A 19132-nucleotide genomic window follows, 5' to 3' on the forward strand; every position below is an offset into this window, starting at 1 on the left:
TGCAAGGAAAAGCTAAGCAAGAAGAAAAGTATTAATGAGGCTTTAAAATGAGCTCCAGGATGGGCCACCTGGGTGGCTCAGTCAGTTGAGCATCTGACTCTTGATTTTAGCTCAGGTCATGATCTTGCGGTTCATGAGTTCAAGCCCCGCATCAGGCACCGTGCTGACAGCATGGAGCCTGCTTGGGACTCTCTCCCTCTATCTCTGCCTCTCTCTCTCCCTCTCTCCCTCTCTCTCAAAATAAATAAATAAACATAAAAAAATAAAATAGAACGACCTCTAGGCTTTATCTTAGCCCACAATCTTTCCTTGGAATTCTGTTCTGCAGTCAAGGCTACTTAGTATAGTTGTATATGCACTTTGAAATGCAAAATTTGGTGGTGGCGAAATATAAAGTATTGTTAATGATTTATGATTTATATAATTATCACTAGATTTACTGCGAGGTCAAGATAAGGTCCCCCTTCAAGGCTCCTGGCCTTGCTGACTGCCCTGGGCTGCTAGAGGAGTCAGGAGCATCTGAAACCTCATGCTGCAATGGGCCCACACCCAGGGCAGCTGCTCCAGTCTGCACCTCCTGTCACTGCTGCCGATAGATTTGTCCTGGGAGCTGGTGACATATGATATACGACATACGATGAACTGATTCTGCTTTTCTCTAAGTTACTGCAAACTTTCCCCTTCAGGGACGAAGCAACACTTCTGGTTGTGATGAGAGACTGAGCAAGATAAGGACAAAGAAGACCATGGGGCTGGAGTGGGCAGGGACCTTAGAGATACCGTTTAGTCTGCTGGTGTCCTCAGCGAGTGGGAGAGCAATCCTCCCTGAGTCGACAGGCCCACAGGCCCTAGTCTGAGCATGCTGATGGCGACACTGTTGCCTCACAGGGTCTGTTCTGGTGATGAAGGCCAACTTTCCCCTCTATCACCCTGGAGTTCCCTCAGATTTGCTTCCAGTCTTCAGAGTCCAGGCCCAACAGGCTGGAGCCCCGGAAAGTTGCTTTCAGCCTTAGCCCTCCTCAGGTGTTCACTTCCTGTCCTGGAGCCTGCCAGCTTCCCAGAAAGCCTCAGGGCAAAAATGTCCCTTTCTTGCTTGGGAAACCAGACCTCCCAAGGGTTCCCAATGGGGCAGTCTCATTAAATATACCATAACCCAACACCGGTTCAGAGTCTGGAATGACTCAGTCTTAATTCAGTCTTCAATAAATGATGTGCTAGAGAGCTTCGCTTTGGCTTGTTCACGCATTATTTGCAATTCTCCCTCCTGAGGGAACAATGAGGCCAGCATGTCCTTTCTTGAAGCCATAGACTCCCAAATATCTCATTTTCCATGGGCTTAGCTTTACTTTTGCAAAGGAACAGGCTACCCCGAAGGTGAATACAATCTTCCACCTCTTCTAAACTGATCTCAATGGACAGACTTTCCTGCTTCTGTTCTTACCAGTGGTGTTTCAAAGGCCTCAGCACCAAGGTTTGGTCAGAGTGGGGCTCTGGGTCGAGACACTTTCTTGTCACTCAGCAGTGGGAGAGAGAACTTCTTCCAAGCACAGGGTTTAGGGATCTTAGCCCTGGGATGCAAAGCTGGCTCCTTCCTTTTACATCTCATTCCTGGGAACACTGCTTTCCTCTAGCGCAGCAACCCCTGGTACGGTAAGAAAAATATTCAAACTTCTAAAAAGTAAAACACTGAGTTATTTATTTATTTATTTACTTATTAATAGTTTTCTCCTTTTTAAAAAAAAATGTTTATTCATTTTTGAGAGAGAGAGGGAGAGAGCAAGTGCAAGCTGGGGGATGGCAGAGAGAGACAGAGAGGGACAGAGGATCTGAACCGGGCTCTGTGCTGACAGCAGAGAGCCCAATACGCTCAATGAGCTCTAGCTCACAAACCGCAAGATCATGACCTGAGCCAACATAGGACACTTAACTGACTGAGCCACCCAGGAGTCCCTATTTATTTATTTAAGTTTATACATTTATTTTTAGAGACAGACAGAAAGTGTGCGTGCAAGAGATTGCAGGGGAGGGGCAGAGAGAGAGAATTCAAAGCAGGCCCTGCACCATCAGCACAGAGCCCCTCATGGGGTTTGAACTCACGAATCCTGAGATTGTGACCTGAGCTGAAATTGAGAGTCAGACACTCAACCAACTGAGCCACCTAGGCACCCCAAACACTGAGTACTTTAAAGAAAGCTGAGATACATTAATTTATTTTCCCAAGTACAAAGTCTACTCAAAAACAATTTAAGGAACACCCACCATGTGTCAGGCATTCCCTTCTTGCCACAGATTACCTGGGTTCCCCTTTTGACACGTCATCTCATGATGTGAAGTTCTTTGCCCGGGATAGCTGCCTAGGGTATCAGCATGCAGTGAGGCAAAGATGGGATTTTTTTATAAAGTGCAGAAACTGAGAACAAAGAGTAAAACACCCCAAATAGTGAGGCTGTGGGCCACCAAGGTCATCAACTGCCCAGTTCTCATTGTTCTACTTTCCAAATTGGGAGCATCTTTTTTGTACTTGTTATTATGCCTTTCTTGTTCTGAAGACTTAGCACGATCATTTGCCCGAGGGACAATACGTGACAGTGACAGGTGAATGGCACAAGTTTCTAACAAAGTCGCCGCTGATGACATGGGGCCCAAAGCATCACGAAGGCACAGCTCCCTCCCCAGGTAAACAGTGTGGTCAGAAATAAGGGTGAGAACTCTAGCAAGGCCAAGAGGAAAGGGGGAGGTGGTGATGGTAAAGTACAACTTGGTCTGTCTAGTTAGCACCCCATAAAACAGCCGCCCGGTGACCTGCCTACAGGCCTGTGATACGCTCAGAGTGCTTTGGGCAAGTCCTATCCTGCTTCAGAGCAGAGCCAGCCTCCAGCTGGCCTGGACAGGCAAGAATGACCGGCCGAGGCCTGAGATGGGAATACTGGTCAACATCAAGACCGTAGGGAAGGAATAGTATCACACGACCTGCCGATTTGTGAACAAGAAACTTGCTCCTCAACCCAGAATCTAAGTTAATAGCTATTTATTTCCTTATAACCTGAGTCCTCCTTCCCCTGTTGATGACTTCAATGTCTCTGACCCCTCTGAGATGGTGAAAACCTGAGAAAGGGCAGCCGTGAGCTTCTGTATGCTATGGGCAATACTATTTCCCCTGTGGAATGATTTGGGAAGGTTTGCATGGGTGGTTGTGAGCTAGGGAAGGGCAAAGGATCGGACGGTGTGCCCACCTATAAAAAGCTGGAGCAGAAGAAAGCTTTTAGCTGGAAAAATACTTTCACATCCTCCCAGTTAGTTTCACTTGGATTAACACCCCTCATGGGTTCAGGTCAGAAATGGGAAAGACCCAGAGAGGAGAAAGGTGTGGAGGGATTGATAGAGAGGAAATGGAAGAGAGGTGATGGGCAATGAGAAGCCAAAGACTGTAAGAGAAGAGAAATTAAATTTGTTTTGGTCGAGATCAAACTACCCCCAGCACCTCTCTCTTTGGGCCCACGTTTATCATGTAGATAATTCCACGTGTCCAGGACTTTCAGAGTGTCTCCCGAAGTCACAGGAGGGCTCATGTATATCATTTTCTTTTTTCATGGATTGCCTTTCACACAGTTTCTCCTTTAAAGTGATATCGGTGGCTTTTTTTTTTCTTCAGAGAGTTTTTTTACTTTTCCCATGGGGGCCTCTCTGAGGAAGAAATTAAATGATATAGGTTAAAGAGTAAAAAAAAAAAATTTTTTTTTTTTTTTTTTTTTTTTTTTTTTTACAAAATAAGGTATTTGGGGGCAAAGTAATTGCCATTTTCAAGCGATACATGCCTGCTTCTATGTGTCACTGATCTTTCTAGGCTTTCTTTTGTCAGTTTAAAAATTTGTCTTATTCCCTGAAAGTTTTAACTGCTGATACCTGGGGGCAGGTGGAGGATGTGAGATGCCTGAATTAGGGCAGGTGTGCCTGGCAAAAATCTAAGGCATCTCTCTGGTAGGGAGATGAACTCCAGCCAAGATAAGTTAGGAGACCATTTAAGGATGATTATGATATCCTGGTGATGCTGAGTTCTAATTAACTGCTGTTAGCCACTGGGTGGGAGGTGGGGGACAGAGGAGAGCATGATGTTTCTAAACGGTAGGTGGAAAAGAGTGAAAATCATTTCTTTCCGATAATGAGCTTGTTCCCGAATTGGCTAATGGGTATTTTTAAAGCCGTGCTAAATTAAAGGGATCCAACTATCTCACTAGTGTTTTGTAGCACACGGGTTCAGGGAGACTATGTGGGATATCCAAAGGGGTTCTATACATAAATTGGACTTAATTGCTCTAAGAGACACTGGCACTTTCTTTAATCAGAATGGAAATAAGGATAAGCTGAGGCCTTACACATATGTGGTACTTAAGGGAGCAAACTAATGGTGTGCCTTTGTGTAGCTGTTAGTGGGCAGAAGGAAAGGCAGGCTAAAATTGGGAGGTTTGCCAGCTTACATTTTTTTCTCCTCCTTGCTTCTGCAGCTCCCAGTGCTCCTTTCTGATAGGCCTCCCCGCCTGTGCCGTAGAGCTCTCGTGCTGAGATGGATGACGGAGGTATTAACAAGGAACTGAAGCAGAAGTTAAACTTTTCCTACTGTGAAGAAGAGGGTGAGCATGAAGGGCAGGAGGAAGCACGAGAGAACAGCGAGGCCCAGAGCCAAACCCCAGACAAGTCTCAAGTTCAGGAGACAGAGGCAAAGTGCACCCCCCCCAGACCTTCCCTCAGTAGCACTCATGAAGTCGGTACATTTCAGGAAACAGACACGATGAGTCCCAATCAGGGTCTGAGGACTCCGGTGTCACACTGTCGCAAATGTCCTGAGACACCAGCCCAGCCAGATAGCAGGAGCAAGCTGCTGCATTGTGAGAGCCCCTTCACTCCCAAAGTAAGTAAGTTGTGGAGGAAAGGGGACCCAAGCCCCCAAGATCTGTGCTCCTTTGGTTCCGCTGATGGGGAAGGAGGATGCGTTCGTTTATGTGTATCTGGCAGATTTGCCTCACAGGCTATGTATCTCAATTACATATTAATTGGTGAAAAATGAAGACGAGTTCAAAGTTCCCAGAAAACAGAACTAAATGCCTTGCTAGCTGTCTTCTCAAAACCATTGATATCAGCAACTATTTGGTGTAGGCCACAAATAAATCTTGGTGGGGAAAAAATTCCTGGTTGAGGAATATTGGAACTGGAAGGAATATTTTTATTTATTAAAAAAATTTTTTTTAATGTTTATTAAAAAAAAATTTTTTTATGTTTATTTATTTTTGAGACAGAGAGAGACAGAGCATGAATGGGGGAGGGGCAGAGAGAGAGGGAGACACAGAATTGAAAGCAGGCTCCAGGCTCCGAGCCATCAGCCCAGAGCCCGACGCGGGGCTCAAACTCACTGACCGTGAGATCGTGACCTGAGCTGAAGTCAGTCCCTTAACCGACTGAGCCACCCAGGCGCCCCAATGTTTGTGTATTTTTAAGACAGAGACAGAATGCAAGTGGGTTGGGGCAGAGAGAGAGGGAGGCACAGAATCTGAAGCAGGCTCCAGGCTCTGAGCTGTCAGCACAGAGCACGACACGGGGCTTGAACTCACGAACCACAAGATCGTGACCTGAGCTGAAGTCGGTCCGACGCTCAACTGACTGAGCCATCGGAAGGAATATTTTTAAAAATGTTTATTTATTTTGAGAAAGAGAGGGTGGGGCATTCGCGCATGAGCGTGTGAGCACGAAGGAGGGGCAGAGAGAGAATCCCAAGCATGAACTGGAAGTAATATTAAGATCTAGAGCCCTAGTGCATTCTGCAAACGAGAAGATCAACGTTTTAAGAGTTGAAGTGGCTTTTGGCTCGGCCAATGGCAGAGGCAGGACTAGAAACCTGATCTTTTGGTCTCAGTCTACTACTGTTCTTTCCATTACACCAACCGGCTCTCCTTTTATGTAATTATTTACTAATATTTTGTAATAAAAGAGTGTTCACATTCATTGTTGGAACACATTCACATATCTTTGCTGCTGCTCTTCCCAGAAGGAAATCCTCCCCTCTCCTCGGACCTGTGAGAGACCAGCTCTTCTATGTGAGCAAAGAGGTAACTTGTTGATACTTCTCTATAAGCTGCGGAGGGCAAATAGGCAAAGGTCCCAGGTGGTTGGCTTCGTCCTTTATTCTTGCTGTGATTATTCTCCTGTTATATCTACACGTCATTAAAATCAGGGTTGGGGCAGGGTTACCTCTGACAGACTAGTGCCATGGTGTGTGAGCCTCAGCACTGGTATTAATTCCGCTTTCTGCTGGCTCAGCTTGAGGTACTTAAGGCCATCAGAACAACATCCGCGCTTCTGTTTGTAGCACAGTTACTGTCAGCAGGTCTCTGCAGTTCCTACTGAGCGTGCACACCACGACTACCAGGGAGGACTAAGCTTCTTGACTGTATTGTGGACAAACTGCTTTCATACGCTTAGGTGTCCATTGTGGGTTTTTCAATGGTCCCAACACCAATAATCCTTTTATTTTTTCCAGAAGCCAGTGTGGGCAAGGGGTACAAGACAGTCTCTGCCCTCAAAGTGCTTACAATCAGCAGAAAGACTGGGTGATATAGACACTGTATGACAGGTGCTTCCAGACTGGTTTTGACGTATGTAAATTAGGTGGAGAGTGGGCTGAAAGAACATGGCTCTGAGCAAGACTACACAGGAAAGGAAATGGGACACGGTGTGTATGTTTCATTTCATTCACTCACTTAAAATGGAGCACATTGATATTGGACCTTCTGCTGGAAAACCTTATTCACCGCATCAAAAAGCGCCCAGAAAATGAATACAGATAAACAACGGAAACAATAAAGTTCGGATCAGGCATGCTGAGAAAGGATTGGGAATTGAGTCTCAAGATCAGGAATGCCCTTCCTGAGAGCAGCCTTCAAGGATGAGTTGGAATGAACTAGGTAAAGACAGAAACGAGAACTGAAAGCCAAGGGAAAAGCATCTACCGAGTTAAGAGGGAAAAGATCATGTCCCACCTAGAAATTGCATGTTGCTCAGTGACAGGGGCCTGTATGTGAGAGGGTGCAGGCAGTGAGGCCAGAGTAGATATCCAGGAGCTAGATCTACTTAAAAAAAATTTTTTTTAATGTTTATTTATTTTTGAAAGAGAGAGAGAGAGTGCAAGTGTGGGAGGGACTGAGAGAATCCGAAGCAGGCTCCAAGCTCTGACCTGTCAGATGGAGCTTGATGTGGAGCTTGAACTCCCAAATCGTCAGATCATTACCTGAGCTGAAGTCAAGACGCTTAACTGACTGAGCCACCCAGAAACCCCCAAGATTTTATCTTGAAAACTTAGAGACAGTCATCAAATGGTTTTGATCAGAGGTCTTTTTGAGGAACTGACCGTCAGGTGAAGGCTGGCATGTTGTGGGAGAGACCTCGAGGCACAGCAGTATTTACGACAGATCGGCTAACAAAGGAGAAAGGCCTGAATTAGGTCAGTGGTGGACAGTGAGAAAGTGAGAGATGCTTAGGATTTGGTAAGTGACTTTGATGTGGGATTGTCGAGCTCAATGGTCAAGAAAGAATTTGAGACCTTTTATGCTGCGAAAAGGTGTTTTTTATTACAGCTTGGGGCCAGGACCTGTGGACAGAAAGAGCTGCATTGTGATTGTGAGGAGTGACTGATTATATAGGGTTTTCCATCCTATGGAGGTGAAGGTGATGTTAGGGCTCCAGGAAAGGCCTATAGGAGTCAATAGGTTCCTGGAGATTTCTTATTGTGTTATTCTTGTAAATCATTAAGACAGTTACAAACTGTAGTGGAGTTTCATGTCCTACATGCCTGTGATCTTTATCAACTGCCCATTTGTTTTTCCCTTGCCTTTGTTCTTAGGCAGTTCCTAGTGCCTGAGGAATGTTACATATCCCACCTTAAGTGCGGAGAAGGTGGGAATTGCAGGGTGTCAGCTCGTGTTTTTCTGTCAGCTTGCTTTTTGTTTTCTCCTCGTATCTTACCCTTAAGTCTTTAAGATTGTTGAAAGCAGAAGGTCTCTTTCTAGCTTCTTCCTGCTGAATAGGGGCGTATAGATGTCCCTACCTATGGGCCAACACCGTTCAGTTGGGGAACGTACAGGGGAGTTACAAGGCAGAGGCAGCTGGGTCCAGTGTAGACAGCGAAGAAGTATCTCCATGGTTGGTAAAGAAGATCATCATTGTTTGAAGAGCAGTTTGGGATCTTGTACAGGTTCACAAGAGTAAGAAGGCATGTCAGTTTGTTCATTGGTTTTTCTGTGAAGGAGGTACAGGTTTTATTCTTGATTATGAGCCCAGGAAGAGTATCCCTCTAATTTGACTACAGTGGGAGTATATAATATGACCCAATAAAGAACTTTCTATTTTTTAAAATAAGTTCATTTATTTATTTTGAGAGAGAGAGAGAGAGAGGGAGAGAGAACAAGCACATGTGTGCACGCATGAACAGGGGAAGGGGAAGGGCAGAGAGAGAGGGAGACAGAGAATCCCAATCAGGCTCTGCACTGTCAGCACAGAGCCTGACGCAAGGCTCAATCTCATAAACTGAGATCATGACCTAAGCTGAAATCAGGTGGACACTTAACCAAGTCTCCCGGGGGTGGGGGGATGGAGGGGGGCGGGGCCTGGATCTTTCCATTTTGGATATAAGGCCCTGCTGTATTAGACTCCCAATCTTTTAAATAAATCACATCTCTGGGGCTTACATGAGATGGACTTCCAGTTATAGTTAAATCAGGTTTTAGGAGCATGTGATCAGTATATTCATTAAGTAACTTATGAATTAAACCAGCCTTGAGTGAATAATTTAATAAAGTATTAGAATCTTCACCCAATAACTGGTCAACTGTAAGGAATGGTCTTCTATACCATTCAAAGGGCTGAGTCCTAGAGGTTGTTTTGGTGCAGCCCTAATCCTGAGAAGTTCTACTCGTAAAAGAATATCCCAGTTTCCCTGGGTCTCTAGACTAAGTTTAGCAAGGTGTTGTTTCAAAGTATGATGAGCTTTCTCCACCTTTCCAGAGGGTTGTAGATGCCAGGCTGAATGTAGAAAACATTTAATTTTTAAAGTTCATGCTATTTGTTTGGTTATTTATGCAGTAAAAGGACTATTGTCACTTTGGAGGGATTGTGGGAGGGCAAATCTAGGAATAATCTCTTGCAACAAAACTTTGGTCACTTTTGTGGCTCTTTCCATTGGACATGGAAAGGCCTCGATCCACCCAGTGACAATCTCAACAAACACTAGTAGGAACTTCTAGCCTTTGCAAGGAGGCATTTGTGTGACCTCAAGCTGCCAGTCCTCTCCTGGATATGTTCCATGCCTTTCTACTGATTTTGAAAGGGAGGGGGGTGTGGACGGTACCTTCCAGATTTACTTGCATATAAATAGTACAATATTGGCAGACTTATTTTATTGTAGCTGTTAAATTCACTCCGTCAAATGTATTTTTAATTCAATGTTTTAAAGCATTTTCGCCCAAATAAGTAGCCTGGTATAAACCCTATATTACCTTCCGTTGGTTATTTTTGGATATAAAGATTTTCCCCTCATTATTAACAAGTCAGTCCTTTGCATTTTTTTCAATATCCTCATTCCTGGGCTATATGAATTTCTTGGTCTGAATAGACCTTAGCTTGCCTTTTGTTCTCTCATCAACTTGATGGAGAGGTTGAGGGGAAAATGAGGGATCTAGGGTCCTGTGAGGCTTCTGTCTTGTTTGAGTAGATGATATCTTGAATCAAGATAGTTGATGCTAGAGGACGTACAGGTCTGGAGAAAGCAGAGATGTCCTGTAAATCATTGGATAAATGAGTCTGGAGTGCAGGAAAACACACTAAATTGGAGATCTAAATTTGGATGTCATTAGCATTTTGGAAGTTGTTGAAGCCTTGGGTGCAGATAAGCTCAAGTAGCCTGTGTGCCAGAGTAAGAAGAGAAGTGGTCCAAGTTAGGAATTCTGGAAACGCCATGATTTGAGGGGCAGAAAAAGAACAGAGCTTGAAAGGGAAACTGGAAATGCTACTGAAGAATGCACACTTTGTGAAGAATATAGTTTGGATCAGAAGAGAGAGAGGGGACACTGATCAGCAGTGGTGTTATGCCAAAGACAAGAATGCCCAGGAAAGGAGCATTGGCCTAGTTCAGGCTTGCCCGAGAGACAGGACTAGAAATCATGTGAAGTGACTTCAGGTCACCATAAAGACTTCCTAGCGGAACTACCTGGAAATAGAAGAGCATCCCAAGGAGGCTGTATGTCCCTGTGGCTAAATGCACTGAACACTAGTTGATGATCACTTGGTAGGAACACTGTAGGGGGGATTCAAGCATCAGGGGACTAATTGTACCAACTGGGCCTTTAAAGTCTTTCCAAGTCCTGAGACACTATGATGTTGTGTCTTGAAGGTGGGAGGTATTCCTCAATTTTTCTTCCCCTCTATCCTCTGTACCAGAGCTGTTACTTCTAGAATTAGTTATACTCCCTGGAACACATTTATACTCTCAATCTGGACATCTTTCTCCAGAAACTTTCAATCTGCTCTACTTTTAGGCAGAACTTCCTTTCATAAACCTTGTTCCAAACTAAGTTCTTTTGAATTTCCAAAAGAATTACTCATTATTCTATTATTCTGGCAATAAAAATCCATGTTAATATAATTCATATATTTTCCTGTGTCATAAGCAGAGCTCACAAAATCTATCGGCCTTCATATTTCCAGATTAGGAATTCTGATATTGTCTGCCTTGATGTGGATACTTCTTCCTTTTGTCAGAAAATGTCTAGGCTCTTTTTGTTGTCCTTTAAGTGTGGTCACCAGGATGTGCATCATTTCAGGTGTGGATGCCCCACTGTTTCATATGTGATAGATACGTTTTACTTTCCATATAATCATCAGTATCACAAAAAACTGTTTCTCAGGAACTGATTTACTCTAATTCTATGTTCATTGCCTGAGTCACAGACAATTGAGAAATATTATATAGTACAGTTGTACTTTGAGCAAGTACTCAGTCCTATAATACACTTACAGGAAAATTGTGAGTTTATCATTGATAGCTTTGTCTGACAATAGCCTCAGGATTGTTCATCCTATAAACTCTAAGACCTGTAAAACCCTTGTAAAAACTTGACTCCAGCAAGGCCTTTTTCTTCATATAAAAAAAATGGTTAGGTTACTGGGTGTACTCTGTATTTTCCTTCATTTCTGCTTTTATCATTTTGGATTTCTAATTTCAATATTCATTCTTTGTATCCTTACATTTTTGAATTACATTTTTATAGAGTGAATCACGTTATAGTCTAGCTTCTGCTTCTACTCTGAAAGCCATGGACAGAGTGTGTCAAATAGTGGCATTCTTTTAGAAAGAGCCCCACAGTAAATGATTATGAGGTTATATCATGGCCCTGTGTCTACTGCTATGCCCATAACACAACTATTCCTCTGGCCCCTGACTTAGGTCATAATGACATTCTGCTGTCTCCTCAGAATTCTTTGTCTTTGGCCTGTCACCTCTGTCCTTTTGTTTAGTTCTGATAAGTTTGTAGGCCTGATGTTCTCTTACTGTACCCCACTTGGAGTGGGAAGTACAGCACATTTCCTACTTATTGGTATGTTGGCTATAGCCACTACAAAGCTCAGACGATTATTTTTCAATTTCTTTATCCCATTTTATGGAAATTTTCTCCTTTGGTGTTGTATTATAAGTGGAACTGGAAACTTCTCCCGTGATTAGATAGTCTATGAAATCCTTCCTGTACAAAGTGAATACTTCTACAAGACTGATGGGCTGTTGACTAACAGACTGTGCATTCCTTAAGAGATGGAATTCACCTATGTATGCCTCAGCATCTAGCCCAGTATCCACTAATTAGTAGGCACCAAACAAATGTTTGGATGAATGATTGAGGGGGAGTTAAAGCATACATTGAGAACATAAGGACCAGGTCTTTTAGAGTCCTTTTTGTTTGTCTAAGCTTCAGCCTATCGTCTTTAAAAAGTTAGTGGTAAAAGTAGAGTTGGTATTTTTCTGGTCATCAGAATTGCCCAGGGGAAGGCAGTGGAGCTTAACAAAAGTACAGACTCCTGTGTTGATTCCTTGAGTTGGAATATCTAGAGGAAGACCAGGAATCTTTATTTTTCATAACAGGACCAGTTACAATGCAGCTAGTTTGCACTGAACCAGATAACCTCTAATTCCTTTTCAGCAATAACATTCTTTGGTTCAAATATTAACTAGCTGATAATGGATTTTGTTTTTTTTTTTACTAAACTCCTTCTGTCTTCCCTTTTTGTCATCCTCATTCAGTGTCTGCTGAGCCAGTCAGTGATTTCTTCAACAGAGAAGCTCCCCTCCCGAGGTTCTAGGCACTTGAGGCTCACACCTATTCCCCTTGTGGATGAGATGACCTCATCGGCTCTGGTCAATATTAATCCCTTTACGCCAGAGTCCTATAGAAAACAATTCCTTCAATCCAATGGCAAGAGGAAAGCCCGAAGAGATCTGTAAGTGTACTGTTGCCTCTAACTTTTGAGAACTGATCTTACTATGGTCAAGTAGAAGGAAGAGTGTGAAAGTAAGATTAGGAACAAGAACTCTATTTGAATGCAGTTCACACATCCCCTCCTTCCTAAATGTTAATGTGGGTTTGTGACCTGCTTTTGGCACAGAGATTCCAGCATATCCCCATTCTGAAGTGTACTGTGAGGGGCCTTCTCTATAAAAGAATAGGGCAGAGTAAGCCATAGACCGCTGACTTCCATTAGCCAAGTTGAATGAGCTACAGAATTGCATTTAGGAGGTCTCCTCTGGTTAACAGAAGGCTAGCCCCGGGGAAGGTGTAGCTCACCCTTTAAGGTGTAGCTCACCCTTTACTACTGCTTCAAGTCTAGCTTGTGTGACTCGGGGCTATAGAGCAAGGATTTGAACTTTTCCACAGGTGATGGCGGATCGGCTACTGAGAAAAAAGATAGTGTTGCTTTTGGAGGTGCTAAGAATGGAAAGCCAAATTGCATGCTCCACAAAGCCGCTGAATGGTAGAAATTGTCCAGATGAGGATTGTGCAGATTACTCAGGGACATTTCTTGACCATGTCTCTTCAAGGCTTCCTTTTTACAGAATGGAAGTGCGTCTAAAATGGGTCAGTCATTTGTGTTCATGTGTACTCAGCTAAATAAATGCACAGCTAACCATGTGAAGTACGCAGAGCATTTAATGTTAGGTTGAGATATTTCTTTTGGAATCAGTGACTCTGTATTAACCAGCTTTGTGGCCAGAATAGGTTGTCTCCGTACTATCTCCTAGATCTTAAGTAAATGGAACTTTAGCACAAGTACACAGGCCCACTTTTGTTACCCAGAATTGGTTTTAGCTCTTGAGGATTCTTTACAAACCATCAGAGTTAATGGACTCACCTCTCACTGCAGCTAGCCAGAAAACACCATTAATTTGAATTTCCTGCAATGAAAGTGGGGATACTCGAGTAACATCTCTCAGTGCTTCTGTGAGAGTACTTTTCTCCCTTCCTTATTGTGGTGTTGTTATTTTATGAAGTATTAGAATGTAATATTAAACTTAAGTGACAAAGGTCCAGCATCAGTTTGTTTCCATGAGTGTTATGTCATCCTCCATTTGCCATTTCTACCCTGTACTTCTGCAGAAGAAAAATCTAGAGCTGGCTGATGTAATTGAAATCTTGCTTAGAGATCCTGAATGCAAGTGCTCAGGCCAAAGAGAGGGTCTGTCAGAGACTTCAGCTGATTTGCAAAGTCACTGAAAATCTCTTAGCCAGTGTGAGAGCTTATTCTGCTACACTGATGGTCTGCCTGCGAACCTAGTGCAAGGCCAGGTTCAGGGGAGGTGGGTGTTGGAGGGGAAGTGAGGCAGGGAAGAGTGCTTAGTGTCACATGTTCTGTGCACTCTCCCCTCCACTCTTCAGCACTGCTCTGTTTGCCTAGAACCCCACTCCTGCCCCTTAGCTGATTCCTACTCATTCTTGGAAACTTAGCTTGGAAACTCATTCTCTTTTGGGAAAGACTTTTATTCGTGACATCATGATTTGGGTGCTGCCTATAGTATCCCTTGATATCTTGTTCATTTCCTAGTGTCTTACGTTGAAATTTTCTATTTATCCCTGTCCCCAAATAAAAACTGAAGGGGAAAAGGAATGGTCTTATTCACTCTTAGAGCCCCAGAACCTAGTATAGTATCAAGCTCTATACTGCTAATCCTACATCGATATCATTTCTTTTTGTTATTCTTTTTTTAAGTGGGGAAGCTGGTCCAGGGGAAAGCGATGTAGAACCAGGGCTGCCTGCCAAGGTGAGCACAGTTCTCTGTTCCAGCTGTCATGACTCGGTCACTTCGTCCTATCACCTCTCTCTCTCTCTCCCCCCCCCACCCCTAACTTCATAGATTTACAAATGTGCCTTGCAACTGAATTTATCTGGACTCTCATCAGGGTCTACATTCTTTGCTTAGTTCTTACTTTATCAGACAGTGTCTGACCTGCATATTGCTGAATCATTACCTTGGAGTGTTTTTAAATTAATGGCTACTGCTTCTATCTTTGATTTCGGGAAGAATTCTATATTCATGGAGGTACAGAAGTGAAGGGAAAATTCAAGATATTTAAGGCCCCCCAAAATGGAAAAACAGGACAGAGAAAAATGGCATAAAGCTGGAAGTTTAAATGTAAAATTTTAGCTTTTAAATGTGTCCGTACCTATTGATTTTTAAATAGTGTTCACAACTTTTGATGTAGCATCCCTCATTTTATAACCTAGCCTAAGAAAATAATACTATAAATGTTATCAGCAGAGATGTGTACTGCAGCCTTAACTGTAATAGCCAAAAAAAAAAAAAACCCAAAAAGCAAAAAACCACACCCTCCTAAATGTCCAATAAAAAAATGGCCAAATAAATTATATTTTAAAGTGGAATTTTAAATTGCCATTAAGATGTTTATAATATGAAAACGTGCCTATGTTCAATATTCAGTATACAAGAGGGGGAGGGCTTGAGGTTGGGGACTGATGTGGATGGTAAGCTGGCTTATTTGGTGTCTGAGATGGGGCTGGGAAGATATAGTGGGTGAGCAATTGGTAGAAGGCCTTGAAGCCTCTGACCAGAAGTTTGGCTTCCTTGCAGGAGATAATTAGGTGTGTCTGATTCTATGGTATCATTTTGCAAAAACGATTACTGTTTTAAAAAAATTTTTTTAATGCTTATTCATTTTTGAGAGACAGAGATAGAACGTGAGTGGGGGAGGGGCAGAGAGAGAGGGAGACACAGAACCCGAAGCAGGCTCCAGGCTTCTGAGCAGTCAGCACAGAGCCTGACGTGGGGCTCGAACCTATGGACCGTGAGATCATGACCTGAGCTGAAGTCAGAACGCTCAACCGACTGGGCCACCCAGGCGCCCCAACGATTACTATTTTTGATTACAAAATTTGTTACCATTTGAAGAGATGGAGAGAGGGCTGGTAGCTGTAGAAACTCCAGGTATGGAGAAAAGAGAACTTGAGATTGGCCAAAGGCAATGAAAATTCTAGATCTTGCTAATGGAGACTGATTGGCATTGTTGGTTGAAATGAAGAGGTAGTAGGAGTCAAGATGGTTTAAACTCAAAGCTAGATGAAAAAATTTTTGCTAATGGGGACATTGAAAAATGAGGACTTCATGGAGATAAATCAGTTCGGATTGAGATTCATATAAATTTGTGGAGATTTTCTGTCATCTCAGCTATCATTTACTGAGAATTTACTGTGTGCTTGGCCTTGAACTAAGTTACACACACAGGCACACATGCAAACGTCTTCTCACGTGATACTTAAAAGAACCCAGAAGAGTAGTTGCTATCATCCTCACTTTACTTTAGATGAGAAACCTAATAAAGGAGTTCAGTGATGTGTCTAGGGTTACTTACTAGCTGGGCAACGGGTGATAGTGCTAGTGAGCCAGGAAGCTGAGATCCTAAGCTATACCTGAGCTATACCTGAGCTTATAAACTGAGGTAATCGATCTGATAATTTTGTTCTCCAGACTAAGATTTTTGAGGAGGCAAATTGAACACAAATAAGTTTACTCAACTTGAGATGAAAGTATTAGCAGCCAGAGTGTGAGACAAGTAGACAGGAGTCAGAGGGTGGTGTCCTTCCCCCCGCTACCCCTTAACATGTTCCACCCAGATCCCAGCCATTCTCTCAGCTGAGGACAGTAGCTCTTCTGTGAGCAGGTGTGTCCCCTCTAAAAACATAAAGAGGGGCGCCTGGGTGGCGCAGTCGGTTAAGCGTCCGACTTCAGCCAGGTCACGATCTCACGGTCCGTGAGTTCGAGCCCCGCGTCGGGCTCTGGGCTGATGGCTCAGAGCCTGGAGCCTGTTTCCGATTCTGTGTCTCCCTCTCTCTCTGCCCCTCCCCCGTTCATGCTCTGTCTCTCTCTGTCCCAAAAATAAATAAACGTTGAAAAAAAAATTAAAAAAAAAATAAAAACATAAAGAGAAGAATATTCCAGACAACAGAAATAACCTAGAAAAAGACCTAACCTATTAAAAGATGCCAGTACATCACTCACAGGTGGAATTTAAGATACAAAACAGATGAACATAAGGGAAGGGAAGCAAAAATAATATAAAAACAGGGAGGGGGACAAAATATAAGAGACTCTTAAATACAGACAGCAAACTGAGAGTTGCTGTAGTGGTTGTAGGTGAAGAGATGGGCTAAATGGGCAAGGGGCATTAAGGAGGACACTTGATGGGGTGAGCACTGGGTGTTATACATAGGGGATGAATCACTGGAATCTACTCCTGAAATCATTATTGTACTATATGCTGACTAACTTGGATGTAAATTAAAAGATAAAATAAAAATTTAAAAACCCCCAAAGAAATTTAAAAAACATTAAACAATGCAAGTACAGAGTTGTATAGATGGTTATAAAGAGTACAAAGAAGGTAGTCGGCAATTGGGAGGTTCTTGCTACTGTGAATACTGACACAGAGAGGTACTTGGGTGGCTCAGTCGGTTGAGCATCCGACTTCAGCTCAGGTCATGATCTCACAGTTTGTGAGTTCGAACTGTGTGATGCAGGCTCTGTGCTGACCGCTTGCTCAGAGCCTCGAGCCTGCTTCAGATTCTATGTCTCCTCCTCTCTCTGTCCCTCCCATGCTTGAGCTCTGCCTCTCAAAAATAAATAAATTAAAAAAAATACACAGACAAAATCCAATAGATTTGCTTTGAAAGTCTTTTTGAAAACTTAGAGAAATTTAGGAATATGCCTTAAATTTATTGCTCATAATATGTTAGAATTATTTTAATTTTTTAATAAAATATTTCAGAGATGTGTTCTACGAGAAACCAACATGGCTTCCCGCTACGAGAAAGAATTCTTGGAGGTAGAAAAAATTGGAGTTGGTGAATTTGGTACAGTCTACAAGTGTATTAAGAGGCTGGATGGATGTGTTTATGCAATAAAACGTTCCATGAAACCTTTTGCAGGATCATCAAATGAGTAAGTACCTTTGAAATGTACTAGAAGTATAAACTTGGATTTGGAAAGTTGTTTCTTGTTAAAACATTTCATTTTGTTTGTTTGTTTGTTTATTTATAGACAGAGACAGCATGAATTGGGGAGGGGATGAGAGGGGGTAGAGAAAGAATCCCAAGCAGGCTCCAGGCTGCCAGCACAGAGCCTCATGAGATCATGACCTGAGCTGAAACCAAGAATTGAACACTTTGGGGCGCCTGGGTGGCGCAGTCGGTTAAGCGTCCGACTTCAGCCAGGTCACGATCTCGCGGTCTGTGAGTTCGAGCCCCGCGTCGGGCTCTGGGCTGATGGCTCAGAGCCTGGAGACTGTTTCCGATTCTGTGTCTCCCTCTCTCTCTGCCCCTCCCCCGTTCATGCTCTGTCTCTCTCTGTCGCAAAAATAAATAAACGTTGAAAAAAAAATTTTAAAAAGAATTGAACACTTAACTGACTGAGCCATCCAGGCACCCCAAAACATTTTAAATAATGGCACTGATGTCATTAAAAACATACCCATTGCTACCCCCTCCATTGTATGTGGTCTCACATTTATAACTTTTCTGAATTCTCGAAGTCAGAGATAAGTTATTTCCTAAAATGTACCATGATCATTTGGGAACAATCATGTTGCGTTTTTTCATGGTTCTTGAGGCTTTTACTACTGGTCTTAACTGCTTTTTCTTTAATGAATAGATTTAGGGATTTTCTTCCTGTTTCATTCATTAGAAATATTGCCAAGTAGGAAGTTAATGTTAACTCATTGGTTATCTCCACTTTGTATTAACAATGAATTCATTACTAAATTCATTATGACTATTGAAATCAATGTTTTGAAGACTACAAGTGAGAAATTAAGAAAAATTTAAATTTCCTTCTCCGAACTAATTGTTCAAAAGTTCTTCCTTTTACAAGGAAAACAAATATTTCCAGATTCAGCCAATGTATTTTGTGAACTGTGGGGATGTAATGCTTAATTTGCTGAATCTGAAATTATGGGCCTTAGAATTCTTCATTTTTATACTGAAATTCATCTAGTACCACATGCTACTTTTTTGTGTTGGATTTTCTATTCAATAATGAATCATGAATACTGGCAGTCCCCAAGACTGTCCCTATGACTATATCATATTGGCTGAGTGCAATATTGTGACTTTCTAGCCTTCACAGAGAAGACAGAGGACCCATCACAATATCCTTCATCAAGTCTATGGTGGGCCTCTTGTTAAGCCCATCAATATATTTTTTTAAATTGTGATACAGTGAAATTAAGACTCAAAGCATGTCTGCCATTGATATAATAGCAACCCAAGATTCCTCTTTACATATGCCATGTTCAATGAAAACAAACAAACACCATGGATTTTGGCACCAGGATGACCAAGGTTCTGGTCTTAGGTCTACTATCACCAGCTTGACTTTGGGCTAGTCACTGAGCTTTCTAAAGCCTTCATCCTTGCCACTATATCTTACTGAGTAGTTATGACAATTAAATGAGGTAAAATAGTAAGCAAGCAATGAGCACTCAACGTTCTGCCACTGTTAATAATGCCTCATATCATGGAGCACTTGGGTGGCTCA

General features: G+C 42.7%; 1 protein-coding gene across 1 annotated transcript in view; it reads left to right on the forward strand.

Moving 5' to 3' along the window:
* The first annotated feature begins 4561 nt into the window (after window positions 1-4561).
* The window catches only part of WEE2 (WEE2 oocyte meiosis inhibiting kinase), a 28361-nt gene continuing 13790 nt past the window's right edge, over window positions 4562-19132 (forward strand). The window contains exons 1-4 of the mRNA XM_047094543.1: window positions 4562-4906; window positions 12335-12531; window positions 14296-14347; window positions 17367-17539. Coding sequence (XP_046950499.1) covers window positions 4562-4906; window positions 12335-12531; window positions 14296-14347; window positions 17367-17539 — 767 coding nt within the window. The remainder of the gene's footprint in view (window positions 4907-12334; window positions 12532-14295; window positions 14348-17366; window positions 17540-19132) is intronic.

Source organism: Lynx rufus, unplaced genomic scaffold (assembly GCF_022079265.1).
Source record: "Lynx rufus isolate CCGP_SWC_20201006 ecotype Redwood Valley unplaced genomic scaffold, mLynRuf1.p SCAF_4, whole genome shotgun sequence".
NCBI classification, from domain to species: domain Eukaryota; kingdom Metazoa; phylum Chordata; class Mammalia; order Carnivora; family Felidae; genus Lynx; species Lynx rufus.